We start from the raw sequence: 27,846 nt of genomic DNA, 5'->3' as shown, positions 1-27,846 counted from the left end.
CTAATGTATTTTGCAAAGCTTTAACGATACTGTACAGAATTACAGAAGACCTTTGGTAGTTTTATAATGACTTTTTATTCAGAAAACAGTGTATAAAAATATTTACAAATATTTTGAATGTATAAGTTGAAATAAAATGCTATTCCTGTCCAAAGCTGGATTTTCCTTCTAGTATGTTCTTCTAGTACGTTTCTCCCCCTTTTTCTCTTCAGCTTTCTCACAGTAAAGGCATCTACTGAACACTGAGCTGCTGCTGCACATTGTCCAGGGAAAAGGTTTCCATGCAAGCAGCGGTTCATCAGAAATGTGACCATTACAGAGAGAGGGAACTCCCTGCTCACCCCATGTCTCCCAGAGGAGCAGGTCACATGGAAGACCAGACCAGGCTGGCCTTGAGACCCTCCAGTGTCAAAACTTGCTTTCAAAATGTAACACCTCATTTTTCATTATAGCACCAAAGCCCAAAGCTTCTGCTTCTAAACTCTGGTGAGCCACAACACTTAGGTGTGCTTGAGTCTTCCAAATTGCATATGAAAATTTTCATCCATTATGTAGAAGATATATTCTTTCAAACACACACACACATATGTATATGTTTTTAGTGTATATTGTGCTTTCCTGTTGCTCTTCTTGTTCAGTGTAAAGCAAGCAGTGATTAATTCTTGAATGCAGTTGTGGATAAAACCTCTTGTTTTTTAAACCAAGTTATCTGCTTGAGGGGAAAAAAATTACAAAATCCAGCTCATTTTTAAAGGGGAGCATATGGGGTCCAACTCAATGCTGCTAAAACGTTGGTGGCTGCCACCAGCAAAGCCTTCTGCAGAGCTCTGTCATCCATCCTCGGGGTCCTGTAGCAGCACACACGTGCTGAGAACTGCCTGTTTTTCATCACCTGGATGTATAAACAAGCAGCGTTTCTGTCGCTGCTTACCATATCCCGTACATGCTGTTTAAAATAAATGTTCATTCAAAGCCATAACTGTGGTATAAATCTAAAATGTACAGAAATATACTTGACCAGAAGTATTACTCATCCATCACCTTCAAAAGAGTCTTGGTTTAATTCTGTGGGTGTTAATGTAGATACTATTTACAAAAATGTAATTGGCTCTGTCATTCTTCTTTTGGCCTAGACTCCAACAGGCCATACAAAAGTAATATTTAATGTTTCCAGAAAGGCCTAATTTTAAATAACAGGCTGAATGTTAACAGCCTGTGCTGCTAATGGTAGCTGTGATGGAGCAAGCAGTAAGTTCTCAAGATGGCTCCGGATAACCTCAGAAGTTTTGAAGTGACTACTTCTGTGATTAGTTAATGGGTGTCTGAATGATTGAGCCTTGCAGACATAAACCACACACATCAAACTGACACTGTGATTCTGCAATGGTCTCCACACGCAACTCAGCAGCCTGAAAGCAGTCAATCAGCTGTACAGATCCTCTGTATGCAGAGCTGGATGCAAATGTCTGTGTGTGGGCAAGTCATGGAGACATAGAACTGTCTTCCTGTGGTCAGATGCCTTCTCTGAGGCAACTCCTGCCCATGGAGTGGAAGGATTAGGGGTGCAACTGGGAACTGGGGGCACTGCGCTGCTCCACTTGTTTCCGTATTTGTGACTAGAACAGAGAAACAATCCGTTATCATTTGTCTACCTGCATATGGATGTGGGTGAGTAAAACCAAGCTAAATACTGATTTTTTTTTAGGGAAGTAACGTTTTTAAGTCTTCCTGTTTCCTTCAGGACCAATATGTGCAATCTGTGCTATTCAATACTGTTTACCATCTACAGGGCAACACTTTAATGATAATTCATTGCTTTTTCATAACAAGTCTAAATATCAAAAAGGCATCCCAAAAGTAGTAAAGCGGGTTGGCAGGCTCATACATTTCATGAAAACTCTGTATTCTAGTGTAGTTGGCCTGGAAGCCAGAGCAGCACTCTTTGCATGCAGACAATGAGACCTGTAGCACTGGTGTGCTCTAGCACTGGGAGTTTATCATGGCAGTAGCACAGTACTGCTGCACAAGACATGCTGCCATTTAACAACACACACCATCTTACCAGTTTCCATCGCAGTATTTTAATCCACTCATCCGCTTCTATTCCAGTTTTTGCACACAGGTAGTATGTTCTTAGTGGGAACACTAAGCTGTAAATAAACAATTAGAGCTGTTTTTAGGTTGCTAGAGCAAGCAGTAGTTCCTTCTAAGACTGAAGCCAACTGATTTGCACCACCACTGGCAGAGACAGAGCAGGGCAGCAAGGCTTTTCTTCTGTACAGGAAAGGCTGAGTGGCAGCATTCACAGAATATAGCTCAGGGACATGTTCCTAGGGTCCCAAGTGCCAGCTGGGTCACCTCACTAAGTACCATATGCCTCAATAATGATTATATGCATTTTCAGGATTAGAAAAAGAAATGCCCACAAAATATGGGCCTGCCCTCTTTCTCCCCTTCATGAAATAAAACCTTCTGCCTGTGGTAGTCTGGCAAAGCCACGCAGAACTGACAGCAGCTATCATCGGATTTGTTAAGATCAGGGCTGGCTTCAGAATATAGGGAGCTTTCAAAAGCACCCAATGGTTCCATTTGAAACTCCTGGCTACTCTGACCTCCCCAGCACAGTGTAGCATACAACTTACCAGAAACAGTTGACTCTTTCTTGAGAATAGTCAAACTGCACTGCTGAGCATTCAGTTAAGTCAAGTGCCCGAATTGGTTCTGTGGCCTTTAAAATAAAATAATTTTATAATGGGAACACATGAAAATGAAATATAAGGCTACTTTTGTTCATCTCCAGTGCACATGGACCTTTATGGGTGCTCTGAGTCTCTCTGAGTACAGGCATGAAAGCTACAAGCACTGTGAACCTAAACCAGCTAAACAACATCAGCGCTGAAGTGGGAGGAATTGAACCTAATGTACGAAACAGTACAATAGGCTCAGATCTAGACAAACGATAGAGGACACCACTACTGCAGGAAGTCAGAGCTAGATACAGACTGCTAAAGGTTTCATTATAATATAACTAGTATCCAGCTAAGGCTCACAGAGAAAAGGAGATAGTTACACATCTTATCAGTTCTAACCAGCTGTTGGAGATTTAATTAATTCCTAAAAGCTTTAAAAGGCTGAAGCTGAGTAAGGAAGAAGGCAAAAAGGAGAGTTGAAGTAGTGTGTGTGTGGTTTTCTGGGGACAGGCCCAGAAGTATCTGGGAGCAGGTATGCACTCCCTTAGGAGTTTCATTCTGTCTAGGTATGACAGTTCTTTTGATTTATTTTTCTCACCATGTTGAGCACCTTAGAAGAGGTGGCTGAAATGAAAGAGCTGCTTGCTCTATCGGAACACCCTCACCAATTTCTGTGGTCCTTCATGAGGCATATGGAGTGTTTTCTCACCTTTCCTTACATCTTTCAATACCTGATAGTTGTACACTATGTTATGAGAAAGCTGCACTATGTTATGAAAAAGTGCTGAGATAAGCTAATAAGTGCTAGCCTAGAGCTAGCAGTAAACTGTACAGTGACAACAGAAGCATCAACAGAAGCATCAACAGCTGCTGGAGCTGTGTGGGAGGAGTCCGCATTTCTGACCAAGATGTGTTCTTGCCTGGTAAGTCACAAAGGCAATTCAGACACTTGAGTGCTGCCCTTAGAAATGTTACACTGGAAGTTTAATTCCAGGTGGTTTTAACTGAAATGAGCACTAATGGCAAATCCTATAAGTACTACATAACTGTTTGTAGATGTAGATGTTTGGTGTGAGAGGGCAGGTGTATGCTGTTGTGTTAAAATCTGCAAGATGCTTGAAAGAGGCTTTGGCAGTGGTCAATGGTTTGGCTGCACTTGTGCAGGAACTTGCTGTGGAGGTACTGTAAAGGTGGAGGGACTCTAAAGGTATTTCTTACTCTTAAAAATGGAACACAACTGTAAGGGCGAACTTTTTCCCAGATGCAATAGGTCAGTCTTTGTGCTACGCAGATTGATAAGAAAGAATTTCCTTTAATTGCAGTTGTTTGTGTAAACTACACAGCCACTTGAACTAAAAGGATGAAATCAAGGAATGCAAAATACGCTTTTAGCATTTGCAGAAATTCTTCAATAGTACTGTTCTCTGTCTGTTAAAGCTACCAGTGAAAGCTGTGCTGGTAGCTTGAAATCCACTGAACAAAGAAACAAAAAATGCATTGTAAAGAGCAATTCTGACCTGTAGGTAAGACTGATGGAGCACAGGAGATGATTTCTAGCTGCAAAACTTATCGACTTACTCATTAAGGTTATCAGCAAAACTCTGACTTTGAAAGTCTTCTGACAGTATGGGAAGCTGTAACTTAGTAAGCTGTGATACGTATGCAAGAAGCCAGAAGTAGGAGGATGTTGTGGCTGCCCCCGTACAGGTTTAGAGAATAGAACTGGTGCTTGCTACTTACTGTCTGGTCTTTGAAATATTTAAGTTCATTCCTATGCAGTGTAAACCACCTTGTCTTCCAGTTCTGAAAGATCAAGAACGGACGGTAATTGTCTTGTGAGAATTTAATGTAGCACTTCTTAGGAAAGAAAAACCTTTCAATCTGTTGACTTGCTCTGCTTTACAGTTGTGCTTTGCTGTTGTTTAGAAGACAAATTATTCCTCCCCACAGGGAAATTCAGGCCAAGCTCAGCATTCTCCCTAGCTTCTGTGGGCAGTTACAGAGTAAAAGCAAGGAATAAGAGGTTTTCTTACCTTGACGATTTTGCCTTGTTTTATCAAATATCCTTCTTTAGTACCGAGCTATGAAGTAATGAGAAAAAGAACTGGGGTTAGAGAATCAGCTCTGTTTGTTTCCCACATCCCCTTTTGCCTATAACCACAGATGGAAGAGCAATCTGTTCTCAGGCAGCTTCCTGTAAGCACTTGCTCTTGTCCTTGTTGTTGAGTGCCCTGCTCCTCACCACTTGGATAAACACCAATTTTTGCTGATTTCAGAGACAAACTCTTCCACCATGCCTCTCTATTCAAGCTTCTGGCCTGCATCTCGTCCACTAAATGAAGCAAAATATATGCAATTATGGTTGATCTTTATTTAGTGAAGTTGGTTGTCTGCCTCTGTATGTTATATCCAGAAGTACCTGGAGTTTATGTCAGTGAATTACTGCCAATACTGGGAGGGAGAAAGGGAAAGGGGGAGGATGGAGAGCCTTTTATTGGCTGCACAGGAAAGTTAAGTTCCTTTAGAGGTTTAAGTGGAACTCAACTGTGAATGGTTGGATGTGGGATACAAAGTGTTTCTTGTATGGACTTTGTTAGCCTGTATTAATGTAACTCTTCCTCTTTAACTTCAAAAAGTTAGTTAAGTTATTAGAATACTCTCCTCTGTATTCTGAGCCATACTGTTCTGGACAAACCACCTGTCTCACTTAAATAGGAGTTAGGGATTTAAAGTCTCTAATTACTGTCCAAGTGAGTCACAGATATCAGAACAGATGGCTCAAATGGATATGAAGATGTTCTCTTGTTTCTCACACCAGGAAGCCATAGCTTCTAACATGACACTGCTTTTTAGTAGCGCTGAGAGGCTCTTCTCTATTTTGGGCGCAAGTCTGTGTTAGAATATAGCAAGCCATCTTTCTGCTTTAAGATGAGATGATTATAAGGTAATAAGTCCAAATAAGAAAATGCTAAAAACAACAACAAAAAATCAAATGTAATGTGCCTACCAGAATTCAGATACACTTATTCAACTGTAGCACACTCAGTTTGGGGTTTCCCTTTCCCAATGTGTCTCTGAGTAATTTTGAATATACTTTTTTTTTTTTTATCAAAAGCTCACTTTTTAACTGATGTAGGGATTCAGAGGTGCTATCTCCTTCATTCCGGCCTGTACACTGCTAGAAGCTTGCCAAAACAAGGGCTTGCTGTGCAACCTGACATAAGTGTTGTTGCATACAGCCTGACCAGAGCTGTCAGAAAAGCGTAATACTTCTCAATCTGGTCTTTAGAATTTATTTTTTAATTCCTGATAATATTACTGGTAAGACTGCATCTTAAGGGGAAGATAACACAGGAGATCAAAAACCCTTTATGTATACTTTGTTTGATGGTCAGACTCACCTTGGCCTGCTGTAGACAGCACTGTCAGTCTCAGAGGCAACAGCTATGAAAGGCTTTTTGTCTGTTTTTAGCTTGCTTTGCCTTATTTGGTGAAGATTTCTTGTATTTCAGAACACATACAGTGATGAATTATCAGCATTACTCCATAGCTCGCTCCAGCAATCACATTAAACTCAAGCCAACTCAAACACCTTTCTTGCCAGAGAGCAACTTACTGAGGGAGCATTTGGAACAAGATCATTTTCTGTCCTTCCTGTCTGCATTGCTGTGTGAACTCGGACAGACTCATAAATAGATGGCTCCTCCACTTCATGTGGGTAGGGATGCTTCAATACAATTAAGGTTCCTGGAGAGAAAAGGAGCAGGAGTGAGTAATATCTCAAGACAGTCTTAGAAAGTAATTGGAAGTAGCTGCTTGCTTGTAGAATAAGTTAGTTTCACAGAATCACAGAATGGCCCAGGTTGGAAGGGACCTCAAGGGTCATGAATCTCCAACCCACCCACCACAGGCAAGGCCACCAACTTCCACATTTAATACCAGACCAGGCTGCCCAAGGCCCCATCCGATGTGGCCTTGAACACCTCCAGGGATGGGGCATCCACAACTTCTCTGGGCAGCCTGTTCCAGCACCTCACCACTCTCAAAGTAAAGAACTTCCCCCTGACATCCAACCTAAATCTTCCTTCCTTCAACTTAAAACTATTTCCCCTTATCCTGCTGTTATCTACCCTTTCAAAAAGTTGACTCCCCTCCTGTTTATAGGCTCCTAAATATTGTAAATTTGTAAGAGCTAATAACTTCCCTAAGATCTCAGTAATACTGCCTGTACAAAGGCTGCATTAACAACAGTGAATCTAATACATATTCCTCAGAGAAAATCCTCCCCCAAACAGGAACAGCTATACCTTCTAATACCATTTTTGAAAACATCACAGCATATTAAATGCTGCTATGTTAGCATTTTATGTTGGTATTGTTAGCTGTTAAGAAGGAGGAGTGCTAGAGGTGTTAAAGACTTGGATTTGAAACTTGCAGGTGATTTGATAACTTAAATATGAAATCAAGTCTTAATCATATTATGTAATAAGGACAACAAAGGGAAATGAAAGCATGATTTTTTTAAACTAACTAACTGATACCTATTCACAGGCACATGGGTATATGCACTTATGTTCAGCTTGCAATAGGTCAAAAGTGAAAACTGGTTTAATTCTCTCTGGTCTTGCAGGAAAAAAATGCTTTAGCATCAGTAAGAAAATAGAGACACACCCCATCAGTCTATAAAAACTACTCTTCATCTATTGCACAGACTGTTATTATATGTAGGCAAAGATCCATGCTGCAAAACTGGCTGGACTAGTTCAACATCTTATACTGTATGTGCTTTCTATTAAGCTCTCCATGCCTTTTCTCCATAAAAGATACTTGTACAGAGTCATTGGGTGACTGTATAACAATAGGAACAGATTCTTGCTGTTTGTGCATGTATCTCTTTCTAAGAAGAAATTTACTAACCACATGCTATCAAGACTCTTGTTTTTTCTTCTGAGTAATACAAAGCTTTTGTATGTTTTGAAAATAACTTAAGGAGAATGGATAAACAAAGCAAATGGTTAACAACAGCATTCTGACATTTCATTTTGAATAAAGACCGAAACACAGAAACACGACACCAAGCTGTTTTAAGATTGTTAGTGAAAAGTCAGCTTGGCAGTCCAAGAAATAAAACATAGCAGTCTCAATTTCCTTTTAATTATCTGTAGTTCAGGAGGAAGTGCATGCAGAAAAGAATGTTAGTCAGTGTAGCAACCTGGAGTGGCAAACAAAGCTGTAGCAAAATGAGGTTTGTGGGCCTGGAAGCACAATCCTGCAGCTGTCCCAGTACAAAAGAACTGCTGTGCACCATGGACCAGTTTAAAGGTTAAGAACTGATCAAAGAGCCTGGTGTATGTCTTCAGATACACAATTAGCTGCAGTGAGACTAAAGGTGGATGGAAGATAACAAAAATTCTTACATATTCTACCTCGCTGTTGCTGTTTTATCAAATTCTGTCCATAAGAAAGGTGGGGATGAAAAGTATGCATGTTATCTTGCTTTGCTCTCATTCCTGACCTCAGTCTTTCACTATAAAATTGTTTGTAAGGATAACAATGGTTAAGAAAAACTGGTCCAACTACTTTCTGCTCATGCCTGAGCCAAAGCTGACTTGCACAGTGAAAGCTTCCTTTCACTGAAAGGAAGTGTGGCCTAAGAAATTAGGCTTCTGCTGGCTTTTTGGCAAGCCTGCTGTATGTCCCTGTGTTGTACTGGTCAGTCAGCCATGATAACACTTGGCTGAGAATGGGTTCTAATGAGCCCCTGCCCCCTTCTTAGCACAGATCAGTTATCACCCCACGGTGTGCTGTCATTCTCTTCCTGTCTACTGTTATCCCTAACAAGTGAAGGTAGAGGAGTTCTTGATGTGATCTTCAAATGCCCTTTTCCTGCTATCTAGTATATACAACTTAAATACCTTAGAGGTTTCACAGAGCTAGGAGAATCCAGTTAGGATCTTTAAAGTGGCAAGTGAGCCCTTCATTCAGCAGCACTGATCCTGTCCATAGAGACTGTGTAACACCCAAGCCTCATTTACTAGTGTCTGTAATACATGCAGTGATAGAATGGGGAAGTACAGCCTCGTCATCTGGAATCTCTGCAGAGTTAGGTCTGCAGGTGCATGTCTGATTTTGCAGGAAGCAATTCTTATCGGTGCAAAGAGTACAAATACAAACTGTTCTAAGCATACTTAAAAACAACTTAAGAGAATGCTCTGAAAGACACAAGTGCAATATTGAGTGTAGCACTGCATTATATTTGTAAAATATTTTATAAAGTAACCCTCAAATTTAATGCTTATGATCCATTGTGTTAGAAGAGCGCTAGTGCTTATCACTGTGTGACATATCCCAGCTACTGCATGTGACAACCAGCATTTAGCTGGTCACTTTCACAGTACTGCTCATTATGTATGACTTTTTGCATACACTTTTTCCACGGGATACTAAAATTTTTGCCACTAACTTGTATTGACTCATTGTCAGCTCTCACCTTTGAAGCTAAATGTAAAACTGGCACTTCTGTGCTAATACACATCTACTTGTTGTGTCCCAGTCTGAGAGTGTCGTGTTCAAGTCACTTCTAGGAACAGAGTTTAATGTTTTGACACTTAAATCAGGTAGCATGCTGGCTGCTCATCAAACCTGTGCTTTTCTCTCTATTTCTTTTTTTAAAGCAACACAAATCCATGTGATGGTGGGATGGGATCAGCAGGCTGACCTGCTGTAAACAGAAAGTGGAAAAGATAACACAGGGCATGTTTCCTACAGGAAAGTGGAGGATATCACTTGATTGAAGAAGAGTAGAGCAAAATTTTCAGGTCCTTTTTCCACCTATTCTTTTTGGAAGATTTTAATTTTATACATGAGCATGTATTTTTCGCGTTAGGTAAACATTCTGCTTTGGTTATGTCCTTGATAAGAAGGTTCTGCTCCATCCATTACATGCACGTTTTCAAGAGCTTCCTTGGGTTCTCAGAGAGAAAGCACCCTATGTCCCTAGCTAGCAAAAACTCAGTAAGGTTGCATGTACTTTGTCTACAGCATACTTGAAAGTGTTTTTGAAGAGGGATATCTTAAATACCTCAGGGATTTCTGAAGAGGAACACTTTAACAACATTTCTACCTTATAACACATCAATAACTCCTTTTACTTAGAGCTGTATGAAGCATGACCATAAGCATGTTTGTGAAAATGCAGAGCTCTACTTACCTGTTTCACTTCCAATTAAAGGTTGATTTGCAAAATGCATGACTAATTCCTTCAAGCTGGAAAATTCATTAAATCCAAATTTGAGTGATGTTCCTGTATATTCAATATGAAAATGTTTCACAGAATCCTTTCCCCTGCAACAGAAAAGGGAAACTCGTAGAGGACTTGTAAAGGACACTGGCTACTTAAACAGTAGCTTCTACTACAAGAAATCTAGCACAAAATCAGTCTTAGCAGTAGTACTGTTGCTGTTACTTTCCCTCACAGTCAATACGTCTGAGAATCAGATTCATTAAGAAAACATAATTGCTGCTTTACAGATGAGGGTAGCAAAAGCCACAAAAGAGCGGGGTAGTCAATCTTGTCACAAATCAATAAGAAGACTTATAAACAAGATCTTTAGGTTTCTGTCTAAGGAGGTTGATGATCTTCTTTTACCCAGCTTCAATTCTGATGGTTTCTGATGGCCTCTACTATTTGAAGTACTTGCTTTGCTTTTCAGGTGTCATCGCAGTCCCACTCTGCTTTGTTTGAACAATGAAGGCTTTACAATTTGTCAGCTCTGTCTCTGTCCTCGGGGTTGCACCGTATTGGGTGCTGTCAAACAAGAATCAGGGTCCTTTTACTCAGAGAAGTAACATAATTTGTTTATACAAGCTGGTGATATTTAGAGAAGTGTGCAAGGCTTCACTTCCTGGAAGGGTACTTATTTTTACTTCAGAAGTCAGTGAAGCACTTAGAGCAAGCATCTTTTTTGTGAAAAAGTGACTTCTGTTAATACTGCTAGCATCCAAAGCAGTCCAGAAAGAAGTCTGGCTCAGAAAAAATGCATGTAGCAAAAATACTAACAAATTTTGTTGCGAAAGGGGGTTTACAGTGTTTTTTCTAAAGCTTATTGACACTTCTACAGGAGCTTATAATTTCAAACTGGTATTGCTCTTTGAACAATAGTTAGAACATGACACTGAAGAACATGCCTAATAATCTCTCCTGTGCTTTGCCCTACCATCAGCTCAGACACAATGCCTGCTATCCAAGTCCTGACTCTCTGTCTAACAAATAGCTGCTGCAATGGTTTGTTGCAATTACAGGGTCTTCACCTTTTCATTTAATTTCACAGGAAATACAATGTTGCAATTAGAGCAATTTCTACTCTATTTCCTACTACTCCAGTTCCTTTTTAAAGTTGGCTAATACAGCTGGGAGATAGGGTTTCAGGCAGGGTATGATCTCTCTCCTTGTCATCTTACAGCTGTCAGTTAAAACCCCAAGGGCTTTTTCTTACAAATGCTAGTAACTGGTGAAGTTTTTTGAGAGGTAAAAAGGGAAGTAAAGGAATTTTAGGAGATAAGAAAGTGAAAGCTATAATTTCTAAAATGGCTCTTCCTGCAAGACATCAAAATGAAACTGAATTACTTATTCCAAAATGAAGTTTTAATATAAAAAATTTAAAAAGCAAATTATACTTACAGCAGAAAATAAATGACACATCTTAAAATAAAGATTAGTATTTCTAGGGAGCTGTACCACCATGAAAACAGTGTAACAGAGTAAGAAACCAACCTTCAGACTCAGGTCCGGAATACTCTGCATACCGTGATGCAGTGAGCAACTATCAGTCCTTACTACAAGAGCTGAATAGCAGATTGGAATTGGCCCAAGTAGACTTCTCTAGGTATTGTAAGACTAGAATTTGTTAAAATGGCAAATACATTTTCATTAACACTTCAGCTTTCATCTCCTTTTAGAACAACTTATGCTATGTTCCCACCTACAAGGGCTGTGATAACCAGCATCACTGTGTATATCCAAGTAATTTTAGTTTAAAAAGTTATTGTGATTCATAGAATCATAGAATGAGTTGAAAAAGACCACAATGATCATCTAGTTTCAATCCTCCTGCTATGTGCAGGGTCGCCAACCACCAGACCAAGCTGTCCAGAGCCACATCCAGCTTGGCCTTGAATGCCTCGAGGGATGGGGCATCCACAACCTCCTTGGGCAAGCTGTAGTTCAGAGGCCCAATATGAGGCAGAAATGAGTATGAATGCAATATCTTGAACATTCACTAGAGACTTAATATATCATATAGTTGCCAAAAGTTATGGATGTATTTAAGGCTGGTTACCTCAATGCAGCTGACACACAGCAACTACTTTGTGTCTCTAATGCATGTGTCTCTCATTTTGCCTGCCAAAAATATTGTGGCTTCTCTGCTTCTTGGCTTTTTAAGGATTCCTTCAATATGATTCAGTAGTGAATTACCCAAGGTAGGCTAAGTGTGCTTTGTACTGGCTGTGTCCTGAACTGACGTAAATTGCTGAAATTTTGATGATTTCAACAGCCTTATTTCTGTAACTGGGGAAATACAAATACTACCTGAATCAGTAGTACACTACTGGTTACAAATCAAGTCTGAGCCTAGACTTAACTTTTACTCCTAGAGGAGTAAAACTTTCCAGCAAATCACTGGATTAACTGGATGACAGTTTCAGAGATCCAGAAACTGTAAAGTTACTATCAATTACTGTTAAATTTACTTTCTATTTAGGACTATTTCTTCATTGTAAATGTTTTTTTACATCTATGAAGTGTTTAAGCTCTCCATACTGTCTGTATGGTAAAAATCTGCATGACAGAATACCTATACCAATCACAAAATGACATTTTCCCCAATAATATTAGTTAATATTTTGGAAAAATGAGAGCCCTTTCCAAATTCAGTTCATATTTTATTCTGCGTCACTCAACAGGACTAGATCATTAGGGTATTTTCCAACAGTTTGGGCCCCAGAATGAAACCTGAAGGTCATACCAGTATGTGAGATGCAAACATATGTGGGAGTTAAGTGAAAAATCTTTTAAGTGCCAGCTATGTAGCATCAGATAAGTACTGATAGATGCTTCTGTTCATACCCTACCTTACAGAGAGGGAATACAAATTTTCCCTTTCGTTACTCTTCCTCAAGAGATAGCTTCCATCCTTCCCATTGGAAAGAAGCAGGGCTTCTGCTGCGTGTCGAGTAAGGTTATAGTGATACCACCTGGGAAGACACAAGGGGTTTAAAGCATCATTCGCTCTGTTCTTAGCTGACAGTTTCTGCTGAGTTTTGGAGCTGAGTCAGAGAAAGAAGCAGAACTGGAACTAACTCTGCTACAACTGAGTTATTCTTCTAACAGGCAAATACAGGTTGCAAAGAACTGTGCCCCTTTCAGCAGCCTCCTTTTGACAAGCTTACAAAATGATCTTTGTTGTAACTATGAAATTATGCGCTTCCATATTTACAAAGAGCTGACTGTGTAAGTACCAAGAAATTACCCAGATGTTCTCTAATAAGGTGAAAGCAGTTCTGGGGGTATGCAGGACCCTTTGTCTAATTTCAGAATCTCTACTTCCTGATAAATCTATACACTTCAGTACATTTCCTCTTTTGGGGCAAACAGGGAGTGTTTGGGTATAAAAACAAAAAAAATCTCTTCCCAATTTCTAATTCCCTCAACTCAGTTCATCTGCTCTGCTAATATCTGCAATTAAGCAGATTTGCCTAAACTGACGCTTTCATATGAAGCATAACCTTTTTGGAGGAAGGAATGAAGGGGAGGAGAAGGTAAACCAGCAGAATCTGAAGTGAGAATTTGGAGGCCTTGCCATCACTGTCACTCAGCTGCATGTGGTCTGAGCAATGCAACAAAGCACTGAACACTTGCTTCATTTAACTTCAATGAAAAGTCACTTCATACATTTCCACATGGAATGTTCCGGGGAAAATAAAAAAAAATAAAATGTGATGGAGACTACACAATGCTTCTTACAGCCTTGTTTCTGTCCAGACTGACTTGGAACAGAAATGTCTTATTTCTTTCAATAGAAAAGGATCTCATTAGAACCATTCTTGAAACTGGTCACAGAAAAAGGGATGTGGCTGTAGAAAGCTAAAGCCCTAACTCTCTAAGAGAGGCTGTAGGCAAATATTAACAATGACTATACATACACACACCAGAGTTTCTGGTAGAGGAGAGAATGCAGTACCTCTAGTACCCTTCCCCTCATCCACATGGAAGTGGTGCTGCTTTCCTATCCCCTTTCTTTAAAACTCCGTGCCTGTAACTGTGGGGGCAAACTCATTACTATTTCAGCTCTTGAAATAGTATTGACTGACAGCAGACATTGGATCACAGTGCGTTCTGGTATTCATATTGCAACAGTCTTCAAACAGAAATGATGTGTAACTTTTTTTTCCTTTTCTGTTCATCAGAACCTGCCACTTATCTTGGCATCTCTCACAAATGTTTACCTCTGATTTTAGAGGGCTGCCTTTCTGAAAGGCCAGCTGGTTGATAAATGGCTTTATAAGAGATTTCGGACTGTTTTCACTCTGTGGAAGACAAGATCCATGTGAAACTCAATACAGGCAGAGTATTGCTGCTTTGGCTCTGGAACGTGCTCTGTGGACCATCTACACAGTAGAATAAAATAATAAGTATTTAAAGATCAAACTGTCATCCTCAGAAACACCTGTCAGCCAAAATCTGCTTTAGGATTAACTGCCCAAGTAAGTAACAGTCAAAGGTCAGATCTGTTCTGATGTGATGAGGATCGTACCGGCACGTAGGGTAGGCAGGCTCTACAGCTAAGATGACATTGTGTTTTGAGTGCAATCTCATAATGTGTTTTCTCTTACTGCTGTGACAAAGAAACATTCAGAAAATCTGTGAGTGGTCATTTTCATAAAGAAGGTCACTTATAAGTGTGCTATTATCTTATTTCCAAGAAGTCTTCTATGAAGAATTTAAACTAGAAGTCAGTCAGGTTTATAAAATGGACTGTTTACGTGTGCTCTCTTACATGCAAGAGTGATTTAACAACATCCTACCATTGCAGGGAGGAGAAAGTCATACCACCCACCTGGGAAAAGAACACTGGCTTAAAGTAGATATTTAAATCTGCTGAAAAAGTTGCATCACACTTCTTACACAAATATGCTGTTGCAGACAAAAATCCCTCAGATATTACTATGGTCATCTTTCTCAGCTTTAAAAAGTGAACATGAAGCAATAGCACAGCTCCCAGCATCAAAGTAGCTGTCTTACTCATGGCTATTTTTTTCCTCATCTATTGTCACAGATGGCTGGGTCAGTAACAACTCTCAGGTTACTTTATTCTGCTAGGAAAATGGACATTCAAAATTTGTTCCAATCATATGGGAACGGGTGCAATTTAAAAATTGCATTGAAAAGTAATCATTTGCACACAAACTACCAGGGAAGTAAACACACCCCCATGAAAATGTTTCAAGATCCTTCTGTTCTCCTAATCAACCTGTCTGGTGATGAAGGGAAAAGTAAATAACACTAAAAATTAACCTAAAGCCCTGTAGTTTATACTACTACGTGCACTTCCATTGAATTTAAGTACTTGTTGGGAGATTGGGGCAGGTGGAAATATCCTTCAGTTTTTCTTATTTAAAAAAAAAAAAAAAAGTCATGTAGTCATGTAACCTAGTAAATCAGCTGTCTGATACCAACAGAACTTCTAAGACAGCTGACTGAAGGTCAGTCTTAGTAGGTATCAAGGTGGGGAGACATGGCTCATTATAAGGGGCAGTCACCCTCTGCTTGAGTTTTGTTCTGAATGATACTTGGTGGAGGAAAACAGGTAGAAAATACATTGCAACTGCAGTTCTCTATCTACTTAAAACAAGAAATTAGTTGTATTTAAAAGGTTTTACAGACATCCAGCTGTTTGAGACCAGCAGGGAGCTCCACTTCCAAAAGCTGAATTGTCTTGTCAGCTCTTCATTTTTGAATCACAGTCCATGTGTGGTATATTGGGCTCTTTCCAAATATCCTTCAAAAAGTCATTTCTATTTGATTCAACTTATAGAACTTGTATCTACTACAAAAATTCCAGAAATGTGTTCCATACTCTGATACTTGTCAGACTGAAAATTATCAGGAGTGAAGAAATTGTTTGGAGATGCTGATACAGAAACCTCTCTATGAAGAAATAAAAGGGGAAAGAGAGAGAAGACCTTTCCTTTCTCTGAGCTACTTCTGCTGGCTGCCCCTGGCTTTGCATGTCCTCTCTCAAACTCATATGTATCTGGAAGGTTTTTTCCAGTTACTTCATTTCTCTGATCTAAAGTCCTGTCTGCACCACTCCTTATTTTAGTTTCCTTGTTGTCAGTTTGACAAATGATTTCAGATTGGGTATACAATTGCTGCCAGAGTCATGTGTCAGTTCTTGTTCCTTTAACTTTGTCTGAAATCATGTTAATCTCACTATCCTATGCTCAAAAGCAGGGTTTTTTTAAATCACTGTGTGCTGCTGAAGAACCATACTATTGCTACTGCTTTTCAGAGTGGAAGCACCTTCCAGGCCTATGGATAGCATGTCTTAAGGCAAGCCTGTCACACTACTGGGATTAGCTTTGCTTCTCTTTGGAAAGTATCACATTTCCAGAAATCAGACTACTTTTCAGATTAGATTGTGTCAGTGACAGTGTTGGAAGGGCTTCACTGTCAAGGTGAGGAGGAGTAAGAACAGAGATGGTACCCCAAAGAATCAAAAAACATCCCAGTGCGGTCCTAACTATTTGCCCATCTAGGCACCAGTGTGACTCCCACTAGGGGGAAACTGGTGGCCAAGCGCAAGCTGTGTCTGTATCACTGCAGCCATGACACTCATTGCAACCCCAGAAAAGGGTGTGCTGACGTGACAACCTCTTTTTTTTTTTTTTTTTTTTTAAGATCTGTACGGCTAACATAGTAACTAGAGTTCTCTGTGGTGGTGGTAATCAGAAGCACACTGTAGCAGTGCTTTTAGTGAGGAATTTCCTCTTCAGATAAGAACACCCTCTTCAAAATGTTCATTTATTCTTTAATAACTCAGAATATATCGAAGAAAAAGTTACAGAAATTTCATTCCTATGTCACCTACAGATCAGTTTTTATGCACGGTATCTGCCTTTTTCAGTAAAGCTGTTAGCAGAGCAACTGTCCTGGGAGGTGGTGGAGTCACTGTCCCTGGAGGTGTTCAGGAAGTGTTGAGATGTTGTACTGATGGACATGGGTTAGTGGGAAATACTGGTCATAGGTGGATGGTTGGACTGGATGATTTTGGAGGTCTTTTCCAATCTTGGTGATTCTAAGAACTGTATAGGTATTTCCCCTAAAACACTTATTTTCAGACCCTATAAATAGGGGCTGGTGAATGACACTACAGCCAGCATCAGGAGGGTTAACTTCTTAACGGTGTTGGAGTACACAAGAAACACAAACACTCATCTATGGCTGACCTACGGGTAAGCATGGAGGGACTTGGCTGACCCTCTTCTGGGTCATTTCTGTATGCAAACTGCTGAACACCCAGTGGAAGCACTCACTTTTCCTCATCATAAGAACTAAAGATATCTAACAGCAGTAGTATGCACAGCAAGAAGTTTTGGTTGCCGTTTGTTTTTCATGTCTGAAGCAATGCTTAACTGATGTATGCCTCGCTATCAGATAAGAGCAGTAGGCAGATATTTGGCTTATTTTCTGTGTCTTTATCTGATTATGCTCTTAAGTAGTTATAACCTAACCTGGATGGAATTAGATACTCTGTATGTTTGGTTTACTCTTATAAGAGTCAGGTTATTTCAAAGTTCCTTCTTGGAAATGGGAAGGAGATTCTCAGTGCTCAGCTAGGTTATCTTGTGGATAGCATTGTGGCTGTCTTGCAGGTGCCAAGGAGAAACACAACAAAATATGTCACTTCTCATTTACCTCTAAAAGGGAACAAAGATCTTCATTAAGTTCTTCAGCAAGTGGAGGCAATCTAAAAGTGTTCTCAATAGGACTTCATCTCTATGTTATTCAGAACAGCTATTTTATCTTTTTTTTTCTTTGATGGTGGTAGATATTGGTAGGTTTTGCAAATTTTAAGGTATAAAAAGTATCCTCTATTATAGCAGGTTGAATTTTCTTACAAAATTATATACCATATATATATTCTTAAAGAAGTATTCCCATTCTTAGATTAAGGAGTAGCATACTGTACCGCTTGACTTATCTCATTTGGCTGTACATGATGCTCTTGATGTGCCTTTACTCAAAAAATGACTCCATATAGTGGCCTCACTGGCTTTTCTAGTCTCTGCATGCTGAGTCTCAGAAACTCCAAGATCAAATGTGTCAGGTTTGTTCTTTTTTTTTTTTTTCCCCTAGAAATATTACCTATCATCTTAAAATTGGGAAGGGATCTTTTTATGTCACATCAGTAAGAATGATGATTTGTCAATGTTTTTAATGGTACATAAGTCCATATACATCGCAGTGAGTGACATGGTTTAGTGGGCTTGGTGGTGATGGGTTGACAGTTGGACTAGATGGTCTTAGTGGTCTTTTCCAATCTTAATGATTCTAGGTTCAAGAAACCTAGAAAAGGGTGAGAATGCCAAGACGAGTTATAGGTGGCAGGCAACCAAAAATGGTGTTTATTAGACATCCTTTCCATGTGTCACACTGAAACTTAATGTTTCATCGTAACACACCTAATCACACACCCATGTGAAGTACTTTGTTGGACTGACTTCTCACCATGTCATAGGAACAATAATTAAAAAATAGAAATACGAGGAAGTGACTTCAGTGCATCTAACCTTTACATTCATGTCTTCTATTTGCAGGCTTTTTCTAGTTCAGCTTCTGCTTTTCACTTCTATTTTCTCTTTCCACTCTCTCAACTGACTTTGTTCTGATTTTTACCCACTTCTTTTGCCAACTTTCTAACTGTTTTAATTTTGCTCTTGTTTACATTAGAAATACAGATAAAAAAAAAGAAATCTTCTGACCATCTACCCTGTCCTGCTCATGTCAGTTCCTCAACCCAGAACTAAATTTTATCATAATCTGATTTAGGCCTGTGATATAATTTATTTTCTTACTAAAGCTAAGTACGAAGAGTACTGTTCAGTCACACAAATACCATCTGTTGCATTATTGTCAAATCTGGAGCAGGAGAAGCATAAAAACTGTGCTACAATAGATGAGAAAGAACAGTGAAATTACGAAGAGAAGAATACTACAAAAACTTTTCCTCTTCCCCCCTTCTTTTCATTCCTGAAAGACAGAAAATACACTAGTATCACCAAAGCCATGTTGAGACTGAAGGTATGTTACCAAACTAGACTGTAATTACTTAGATGCCCAGACAGTCCACATTCTCATCTCTTGCACAAATACAAGAAATACAAAGAGGAATTCTCCAAACTCACGTTATATGTGATCAGCTACATGAGGTTCATGGTGCAATATAAAATATTTTAGCAATAAAAGCAACTGGAAAAAAGACTAATTCCAGTCATCCATGCAGACCTCATAAGGAGAATCACATCAGTTTCTTTTTTCTTTAAACCAGTATACATGTCTCTTGAAAAGCTTCAAAGCTCCCTTTTAGTGTTCATACACTTAGGGAAGAAATTAATGAGGTAATGTATTTTTTAACAACAAATGTTCTGATTTTGATCTTCTTTTCAGTGGTGGTTCCACCTATAAACACTTTGACAATGATGCTGACAGTTTTCTGGATTTCCATTTTGAGCTTGACTATCTTGACTATCTCAAATTGTGTAGAGGGCTCCAAATAAACAATTTCCCTCAGACTGACTGACTGAATGAAACAGTTTAAAACAAGGAAGAAGAAAAAAAAAAAAAGCCAACTCCATTACACTTGCTCTCTTTTGTTTTGATGGAAAGGCCCCTAAAATTTCCTGTTTAAAAATACTGAGGCTCTTGAGAGCAGTGATACAACTTGATAAACAGCTGTAGATATGCCTACAGTGACTATGATTATTCCTGAAGATAACTTGGATTGTTAATTTTTTTCATTTATTAGTTTTTTTGTGAGGGATGGTATACTCCTGGCAGGGACAAAACAAGATGGGGATTTGAAGATATCAACTATCTTCTCCCTCCTGCCTTGCTCTCAACAATGTAGTAATTACAATGTAATTACAGGAGCATTAATCTAGACAAACCCAGCAAACACCAGATCCTCCAAGCCTAGCAGAGCATCAGATGAGTATGCAGTATAAAACCTATCTGCATGGTTGTCAGCTTTCCATTCTGATAACCAGCTGATCTGGTAAACTGAGATTATTCTGTCACCCGTATCTTTCTTCTTAAAATGCTTCCCATATCACACTTCTTCAAACCTCCTCCAATTTCTTTGAATTTTGCACAGCAAAGCAGAAGGTCTAAAATAACCCATTCCAGTTTGCCCCAAAACATATATGAATGTCAAAGCTGCTCCCTGTTTGAATGAATCCTTTCTCTGTTGGTCTTTACTACGGCAATAATATATATTCCTCACTGGAACCAGGACTCAGTTGTGCTAGATTCTAAGTTGGTTTTAAGGGAGCCCATAACTGTAATAGCACCAGGAACTAACTTTAAGGGGAAAAAAAATTGAATGTTAATGTCTGGGGAGTGGAAAAGTACTTATACTGATATCTTTTAGATCGTGTTAGGTTTGTGAGATTTTTTTTCCTCTTAAAAAAAAAAAGAAAAAAAAAGAAAGAAACAAAAAATGAAAATTAAAGTCAACTTCATACTAGAAAAAAAGGCTTTATTTAGTCATCCAAAGGGACTCCTTGCTTGGAATTGTTTATTCAGTTTTAGTTCATTTAATTCAACACACTGTGTTAAGGGGATGGTTGGTACTTTGTAGTAGGGTGAAAACTTCATATTTTCCCCTAAAGTAGAAATAAAATAAATAAGCTTCAGCTTAAAGATGGATCTGGGTAGCTTTCTCACTGAGTTTCTTTTCTTCCTTGTACCATACTGGGCTGCAGTCCTAAGGGTCCATCTATTAGGATGAACTTTGAAACAAGCAAAGCGATCTGTGAGCATAGGTTGCTGGTTTAGATCAACTCAAGCCATCTAGACTAAATGAATAGAAGTTTAGCAATTTGGAACCCTGTTTTCCATAGAAGCTGCAAGTCAAGTTTTTCTGTATTTTTGTTTTTCATGAGAGTAATCTCACAGCTATGCAGGAAATGCAAACAGTGCACACTCTGGATACCATTGTGAAAGTGACTTTACCTCATTCAGTATGTTAGATGCTTCAGTAACAGCCACTTCATTAACAGGTGCTTCCAAACACGGAAAATGATTAGCTGTGTGGACATGGCAATTCCAACTTTTTGCAGCCCAAGTGAAAATCTTTGCTACCACAGACCTTCCCTCCCTGGCTGTGCAGTACTGCTCCCCATACTCCTCTTCTTCCCCTCTGTGACAATGTTGTCTGTGGAAAAACTCCCACTAGCCTTCTTGGTGCGGAAAGCAAAACCACCTGGAGCTGGCAAGTGGGCAAGCCATATCATCTGGTCAGTGGCGGGAAGGGAGCAGGACCTGCGGCAACCTGTGGCCTTCCTTTTGCTGCTGGGCTTTGTTTTGGAGTGAGGGTGGCATCTTCCCAGGGCACAGCACTGCCTGCAGCTGAAGCACAGGTGCACGGGGCAGCCCAGCGCTCCCTGGGGTGTGATGCTGGGTGACCAGGCTGCCTGCCAGGGCATAGGGGACCCTGAGAAGGCGGTCCAGCTCTGGAGGTGTTCCCTCGGATGCTGGATGATCGGGTGCCTAATGCCCCCCAGAATTCCTTTCCCTGGTCCCACGCAGGGAGAACGGCACAAAACACGAGGTCTCCCTGATGGAGGGACACCTGTCACATCCTGAAGTAGCCATAGCCTCCCGGTTATGTTTGAAGCACCTACCTGCCCTCTCGATTTTTCTAATCGTCGCTGGTACATCGCACTCACCCGCCGTCCGCCAGCATCCTCGGCATCCCGTCCCGCCCCAGGACCGGGCGCTGGCCGCGCCCTGAGGGGCGCTCGTTAGAACACGCCGCGGCGTTCCGACCGGGCGTTCCGACCGAAGCCAGAACGAAGCGCCAGCTGCCCCGCGCCGCACCCCGCGGCCGCCATTTTGCGCGGGGTTCCCCGCGCCCCTCAGCCGCCCCCCGGCGCGGGTCGGAGGGAAGAGGGGGGCCGCCATTTCGCGTGCGGACCCCCGCGCCGCCGCCGCTTACCCCAGCGCCCGCAACTCCTCGTCCAGATGGGCGCTCGGCTCCCGGCGCTGGGTCATCGTCCCGCCGGGTGACACCGGCTGCCCGCGGCCGCCTCCGCGGGGCGCTGGTAAGTGCGCGGGCGGTGCCTCTGGGCGGATGCCGGCCCCTCAGCGCCTCGGGGCGGACTGCGCGGGCAGGGGCAGCTCGGGGCGGGCTGTTGTACCGCGCTGCGAGTGGGTTGCGCTCGGTTTCCTGAGCTCTTTCACGTCGTAGCTGCGTGGTTGGTGATAATTGATTTCTATGGCGATTGTCATTCTTCTCTACGTAAATGTTAGAGAGATCCTGCTGACTATCTCTTAGAAACAGCACTAGGAAAGTTGTGTGGAAGTTCGCCAAAAAGATCGTGTGTAACCGGGGTCGGAGCGTTGTTAGATGATGGATGAGAAGTGTCTTACTGTTGGCTGCTGCCTGTCCTTCCAAAGGGTTATAAGATGTGCTGTGTGCCAGACGTTCTTTGTGTTCCCTAATGCTTTGTGGCAGTAAGCATTGTAGCTCTGTCAAATTCTTATTTTCATTAAACTTCTTTGGGGGGGGGAAAAAAAAAAAAAGGCCATCTTGGGGAATTAAGGGGAGGTACAGTGCTATTTATTTTCCAGTCACACTACAGTTTTCACTGCATACCAGCACTGAAAATAAGTTGTTTCTAGAAGAACTGATATTCAAAGAGGTCAGAAACGTGACTTATTTTCTCATGAATAGTCATTTGAACTAAGATTAGTTTGGAACAGGCTCAAGAAAATCCTCCTGCTCCTGATGCTCTCAGTGTATTGGCTTTACAAGAGCTTTTCTAGCCTCCTGAATGGGAAAAGCTTCACGGATTTTCTGTATCTCAGATCAGCCTATCCCGCTGTTGGAGTTTAGTCTAATCATGCTCTCTCTGGCTGCAGAATGCTCTTCTCTTTTGCTTGACCATTCATATTGTCAGTGAAGCATTCAGCTATAGATGACTTCATAAATTAACTTTTTCTTCCCTTACTCACTCTGCCTGCGTATTTCCCTTCCTCCATCTCTTATTAAAGCCTGTGATCTGATATTCTCTCTGGTAATTTGATCCTGAAATCTATGACTTTCAGTTAAATAGAAGCTTTTGACGTCTTCATGGTTTGCTTATATTTGTTCTTGTTCTTATATTCTGAAAGCTGCTTGATTTGTTTTCAGCAATGCTTCTGCCGAGTCCACTTCAGGTTATCTTGGTTGCCTGTGTTACTAAGAAAGGAGGAAAATGAAAAAGACAAAAAAGAGATGACAAATTCTGAAGAGGGACGAGCCACAACTAAATTTTAGCATTCTAATTATATCACAAATTATCTTAGAATTTCAGCAGTGCAGACCAGAAGGTATTTTCCAGTCCTGCTGCACATTTTGTGCATTGGTGGCTGCGGTGGGAGAGGGTTCCCCTCTCAGTGCAGATGCTTCCTCTTACATTACATCTGGGAGTGCAACATTTCCTCTTCACTTACAGAAAGAAATGAAAGTAGAAATTTAAGTGTTATGCAGCATGGATCTGCCTTCTGTTTAATCAGATCCATGTAAGTTTGTTTCTTCTTACATGCTTTAGCCACAAGGCAGGAAGGCTACATCTTGCCAGCTCACATTTCACAAAAGCCAATAGGCACTACTGTCGGGGTGTAGGTCTCTTCCCAATCACAAAATCTTCATGCATTGCATTTGTGTTGGCTTTGAGTGCTATGCAGAGCAGACCTGTAGGTAGCAGCAGTGCTCCAACACTTGCTGTACAGCCCAGAAAGGAACAGCAGAACAAAGTGTCTGAAAATTAGTATCAAGTTTTATTTTCTGCCTCTTCACACCTTTCAGTGATCATAAAGCAAAAAGTGTGTTGTAATGCAAAAACAATGCTTTGAAGTCTTTTGGAACTGGCTGTCTTCTTATAGGTGAAAAAGAAAGAGGGAAAGCAAAAAACTATCATTTTAATTTCAGGTCATAGAAAGAAAACTACAGCCAGCAAAATGGGAAGGGGAAAACCAATAATGATATTTCTCTTTATATATTTATTCCTTGTCTTCTGTGTCACTCTAGACTATTACAGAATTCCATCATTACATGCAGACTTTAAACTTCACTGACACTTCCCATTGCAGCTGCCAGATCTGACAGACTGCCAGGTGCTTACTGTTAGGACAAGGCATTTTGGGAAGACAAGCCTGTGTTTGGGCAGAAATTGCTGGATCTCTGGGTGAGATTGAATCACCTGGGTCCTGCAGGCCATCAGATCCTGGCTTCACGATGGTTCTTCCAGGTTTTCAAGTTTTCGCAGAGCAACTGCCTAAATAATTTCAATTTATTCAGAATTTAGGCTAGTAAGTCATCATCATCTATTCAGATGTAATTCCGTGCTTGGGCTCCAAGGCATATTAATGTAATAAAAAAGTATTTTTCTAAGGGAACTGAGCAACTAATAAAGTTGATTAAGAGGCATGAGTGCTGCAGAAGTGTAATGAAATAACTCCAGATACTTTACAGAACTTGGCAGGAAAAAAAAGAAAATTCTAATTTTTTTTCCATCTACTCTTTCACCTCACCTAGTAATAATCAGAGCAGGCAGCTTTGAGCCACCCAAAAAAATGCTAAAGGAAAATTCATTACAGAAACTGTGTGGAAATCCTTCCAGTGTATTCACACACAGTATGCACACCAAAACCTTCTGCAATTAACTTGGTTGTTCTTAGTTTGGAGTGCTAATTGAAAACAAGTCATACTGTTTGCTTTGCTGGAAGACACTTGATGCACTGAGTATCAACATAGTAATGAGTTTCCTTTACAGAGTTCGAGATGCCTGAGTTATATTTATTTAATGCATTCCCAGTTTCAACACATTTACAAATTATGCCAACTAACCTGACATTATCTATAATATGTTCAGACAGGAAGAGCAGAATAGAGGGAAGAAAGAAGATAAGTTGCCAAGGTTCCTAGGGAAAATGAGATTGAGAAGAATTTGGAGATCACTGTAGCCCTGTCAGGATCAGGACTTATTCTCCAGAACAGGGTGAGAACAACAATCACCCAGGTAGAGCAGATGATTCCAGCAGCCATGTCCTCCCGCATTTCTGCAGATTCCCTCCAAGCTAGAGTGGACATAGCCATGCCATCTGCACATATGCTCACATGGGCAACTCCAGAGATGTTCTGTTAGTCATTCATCTTTTTAAGTCTCTTAGTTCTGCTCTTAATTAAAAACAAAACCAAACAACCTCACATTCACCAGCCTCTTGAAGATGTGACATCTGGAACCACCCCCAGTGAGCATTTCTAACCTCACTACATTTTCTCCTGTTCGATCTGTTCTAGGAAATTCAGCTACCCTTTTAGAAGAAAGTAAGGAAGGATATTTTTCCGATCTGTGAACTTAAACAGGGACATGGAGATCAGTGAAGGAAGTTTCCCCTGACGCTTGCTTTTTTTTTTTCCTGGTCTTTGCTTGCTGTGTTGATACCAAGAGCAGGAGCATGTATATTTTGAGATGATAGCAAGAGATTAAATGCCGCTAGCTGAACAGCTGTGTTGTTGCACGTGGTTCAGTTTCCACAGATTTAACAGCATAGATAATGACGTGAAGTCTGCATGTTCCCAGTTCCAATTCTACTAGGAAAACCTTCTAGGAACTTTCTCAGTCCACCGTTTGGTGCACATGCACCAGTGCTTGAATCCTTCAACACGTTTTTCAGCTCTCCTCAGAAATGGCCGAAGTCTCTTTAAAGCTTCCCGTGTGAAAGCAGTGTCGTTCTCTCTAAGCAGGACTGTGCTACAGCTTTAAAGTCTGGGTTCAAATAGCATAAAAATGTGTGTCTACGCTATCAAACTTGATAGCCCGGTCCCTTTGTGCAGCTACAAATGAATACAGGGATACAGTTTATGTGAAATGCTGAGAGCTGCGTAGAAAGGAGCTCAAATAAAATTGTGCTACAACAGCAGCATTTGAATGTTGTATAATTTTGCCTATTGGGGCATCTGAATAAGCAGATTACCGAGAATCTCGGCCCTTACTTTCTAAGGGTAATGATTGTAATTGTAATGCCTTTTGCTTGCAGGAGAAACAAGGGTTAATTTGCTGCTCACATCTGTGTAATAGACACCCAGAAGGCATCTTGCTGGAGTTATGGATGCCAGGCATTTTCCACAGCCTTGTCAAAAGCTCAGTTCATTGCCAGTTGCTAATTTAAAGCTGCATATGCCCCATGGCAGGACACTTATTTTTTTTCTAGAAAGGGTAAAAACCTAATCTTAGAAAGGATGTAGATGCTTTATGATTAGTGTTTCATGGACCATAATCAGTTTAGCTGGTTTTCAATGCACTGCAAATCCTCAGTACCGATTGCTTCTTCTGTTACCAGCAAATGGCATGAATGACCATTTACACGCCATCAACGGTTTCGTCTTCCACTTTGTGTTGAGGCATTTCAGCTACTCTAAAAACCAACACTTTGTCACATTAGCACCCAGGGGCCAGGTTATAAATAGAGATCCTCTTGAGAGCTCAGCCTTACCTGAGGCCCTCTCCATCCGTGAGTGCTGTGAGACGTGGTGCTGCATGTATTCTGCTTGGCATTGCTGAACAGGGAGGAGGCCTGATCTGGTTTTCGCTCCCAGACACGAGAACAAGTGTTCTCATGCTTTTGCTGAGCACGAAATCATGCGTAGGTAATGTAGATAGGGCTCTGTGGAAGCAGGATGGTTGGAAGAGGCAGACAGCCGTGCCGTGCTCTCACTCAAGCCTTCAAAACACAACAGCAGTGTCCTGCCATATGCTTAAACTGCAGGTAGGCCCATTTTTTGCAAGTGCATACAGTCAGCCAAGTAGCACAGTAGGTGGTAATAAAAAATCCCGCATGGCCATGCGGCTTTCCCATAGCTATTTATTGTAGCATGGGCTGCAACAGCTGCACTTGGATTCCACGTGACATACATGTTTGTCCTGTGCCAACATAGCAGCCAGCCTGTCAGGGTCTTTTATTTACACTGCGACTTTCATAGCTGCAATCTCACCCCGCTTTGCCTGTTATAATTAGCCCTCAAAAACCAGCGCAGCTAAACTTAACTCCAGTGTTAAAATCCTCAAAGTGATTGGCATAAACAAGTCAGATAGTGAGCTGGGCAGGCTGGTTCTGGTGTGTTCTTGCCAGTGTGACTTTGGCAGAACGGAAGGGCCGGCCCTGTTTTGAAGTGGGCAAAGTACAGCTTTTGGGTAATGGTTTCACTTTGCAGCAAAATTTCCTTCCCTTTTGGCTAAACTGAAGACAAGAAACTGTGCAAGGAAGGAATACTGTTGGACCTATTTGCAGCTAGGTCCAGAGCTAAATATCAGCTCTGGTTATGTTACCATGCAGCAAATTAGGGTTTGCTCAGGTTTATCTGCTGCAAAGTGCACGTCACTCAGACCTTGTCAACACTGTGGATGTGCTCCAAGTATTGCCACTCGTCTAATTTCATTACAGGTGAGCAAAAGTAATTAAAAGGCCATTGTATTCTGCCACACTGAGGGTTGAAATATAAGCCATGCTTGAACAAAGAGAAAATTTGCTTATGACCCAAGAGAAAACGGAGTATTTGGTCTGTTTGAAGAGGGAGAATTAAGGAAATTGAGATTTGAGACACAGACCTGGTACTGCAAAAGAGTGGAGGACACTGAGAAACATGAGGGCCGTTATAAATAAGAACCTCCTGATCAGACTTGCACATCTACTAAATACGTAAGATCTCTTTCTTTCTAAATTTTGAGAAAATGTAAGAAAGATATAATACCAGGAACTGGAATTTGGGAGCTCTTGTTGGCATATTTAGTTCTTGGCACTTCTCTGATTTTTACACTTTTATATGTG

General features: G+C 40.8%; 1 protein-coding gene and 1 long non-coding RNA gene across 4 annotated transcripts in view; one reads left to right on the top strand and one right to left on the bottom strand.

Annotated features, from left to right (window-relative positions):
- Nucleotides 1-193: 193 nt before the first annotated feature.
- On the bottom strand, nucleotides 194-22,091 carry DAPP1 (dual adaptor of phosphotyrosine and 3-phosphoinositides 1). Of its 2 annotated transcripts, XM_031608821.2 has the most exons (9): nucleotides 21,971-22,091; nucleotides 12,822-12,944; nucleotides 9,901-10,034; nucleotides 6,307-6,437; nucleotides 4,724-4,771; nucleotides 4,431-4,493; nucleotides 2,643-2,728; nucleotides 2,063-2,150; nucleotides 194-1,616 (listed from the first exon to the last, which is right to left on the bottom strand). In XM_031608821.2, the coding sequence occupies exons 1-9, from the start codon at nucleotides 22,024-22,026 to the stop codon at nucleotides 1,557-1,559; spliced, it is 789 nt and encodes a 262-aa protein (XP_031464681.2). In that variant the 5' UTR covers nucleotides 22,027-22,091; the 3' UTR covers nucleotides 194-1,556. The 2 variants fall into 2 exon arrangements, with proteins under 2 accessions (XP_031464681.2, XP_031464682.1); XM_031608822.2 differs by lacking the exon at nucleotides 12,822-12,944 and having other exon boundaries at nucleotides 21,971-22,070.
- The window catches only part of LOC116238898 (uncharacterized), a 67,692-nt gene continuing 61,790 nt past the window's right edge, over nucleotides 21,945-27,846 (top strand). For both annotated transcript variants that reach the window (XR_016466118.1, XR_016466117.1), the window contains exon 1: nucleotides 21,945-22,076. This is a non-coding gene — a long non-coding RNA (uncharacterized LOC116238898). The remainder of the gene's footprint in view (nucleotides 22,077-27,846) is intronic.

This window comes from Phasianus colchicus, chromosome 4 (assembly GCF_987193195.1).
Source record: "Phasianus colchicus chromosome 4, bPhaCol1.hap1.1, whole genome shotgun sequence".
In the NCBI taxonomy this organism is placed as follows: Eukaryota; Metazoa; Chordata; class Aves; order Galliformes; family Phasianidae; genus Phasianus; species Phasianus colchicus.
This window is presented reverse-complemented; position numbering and strand designations above follow the sequence as displayed.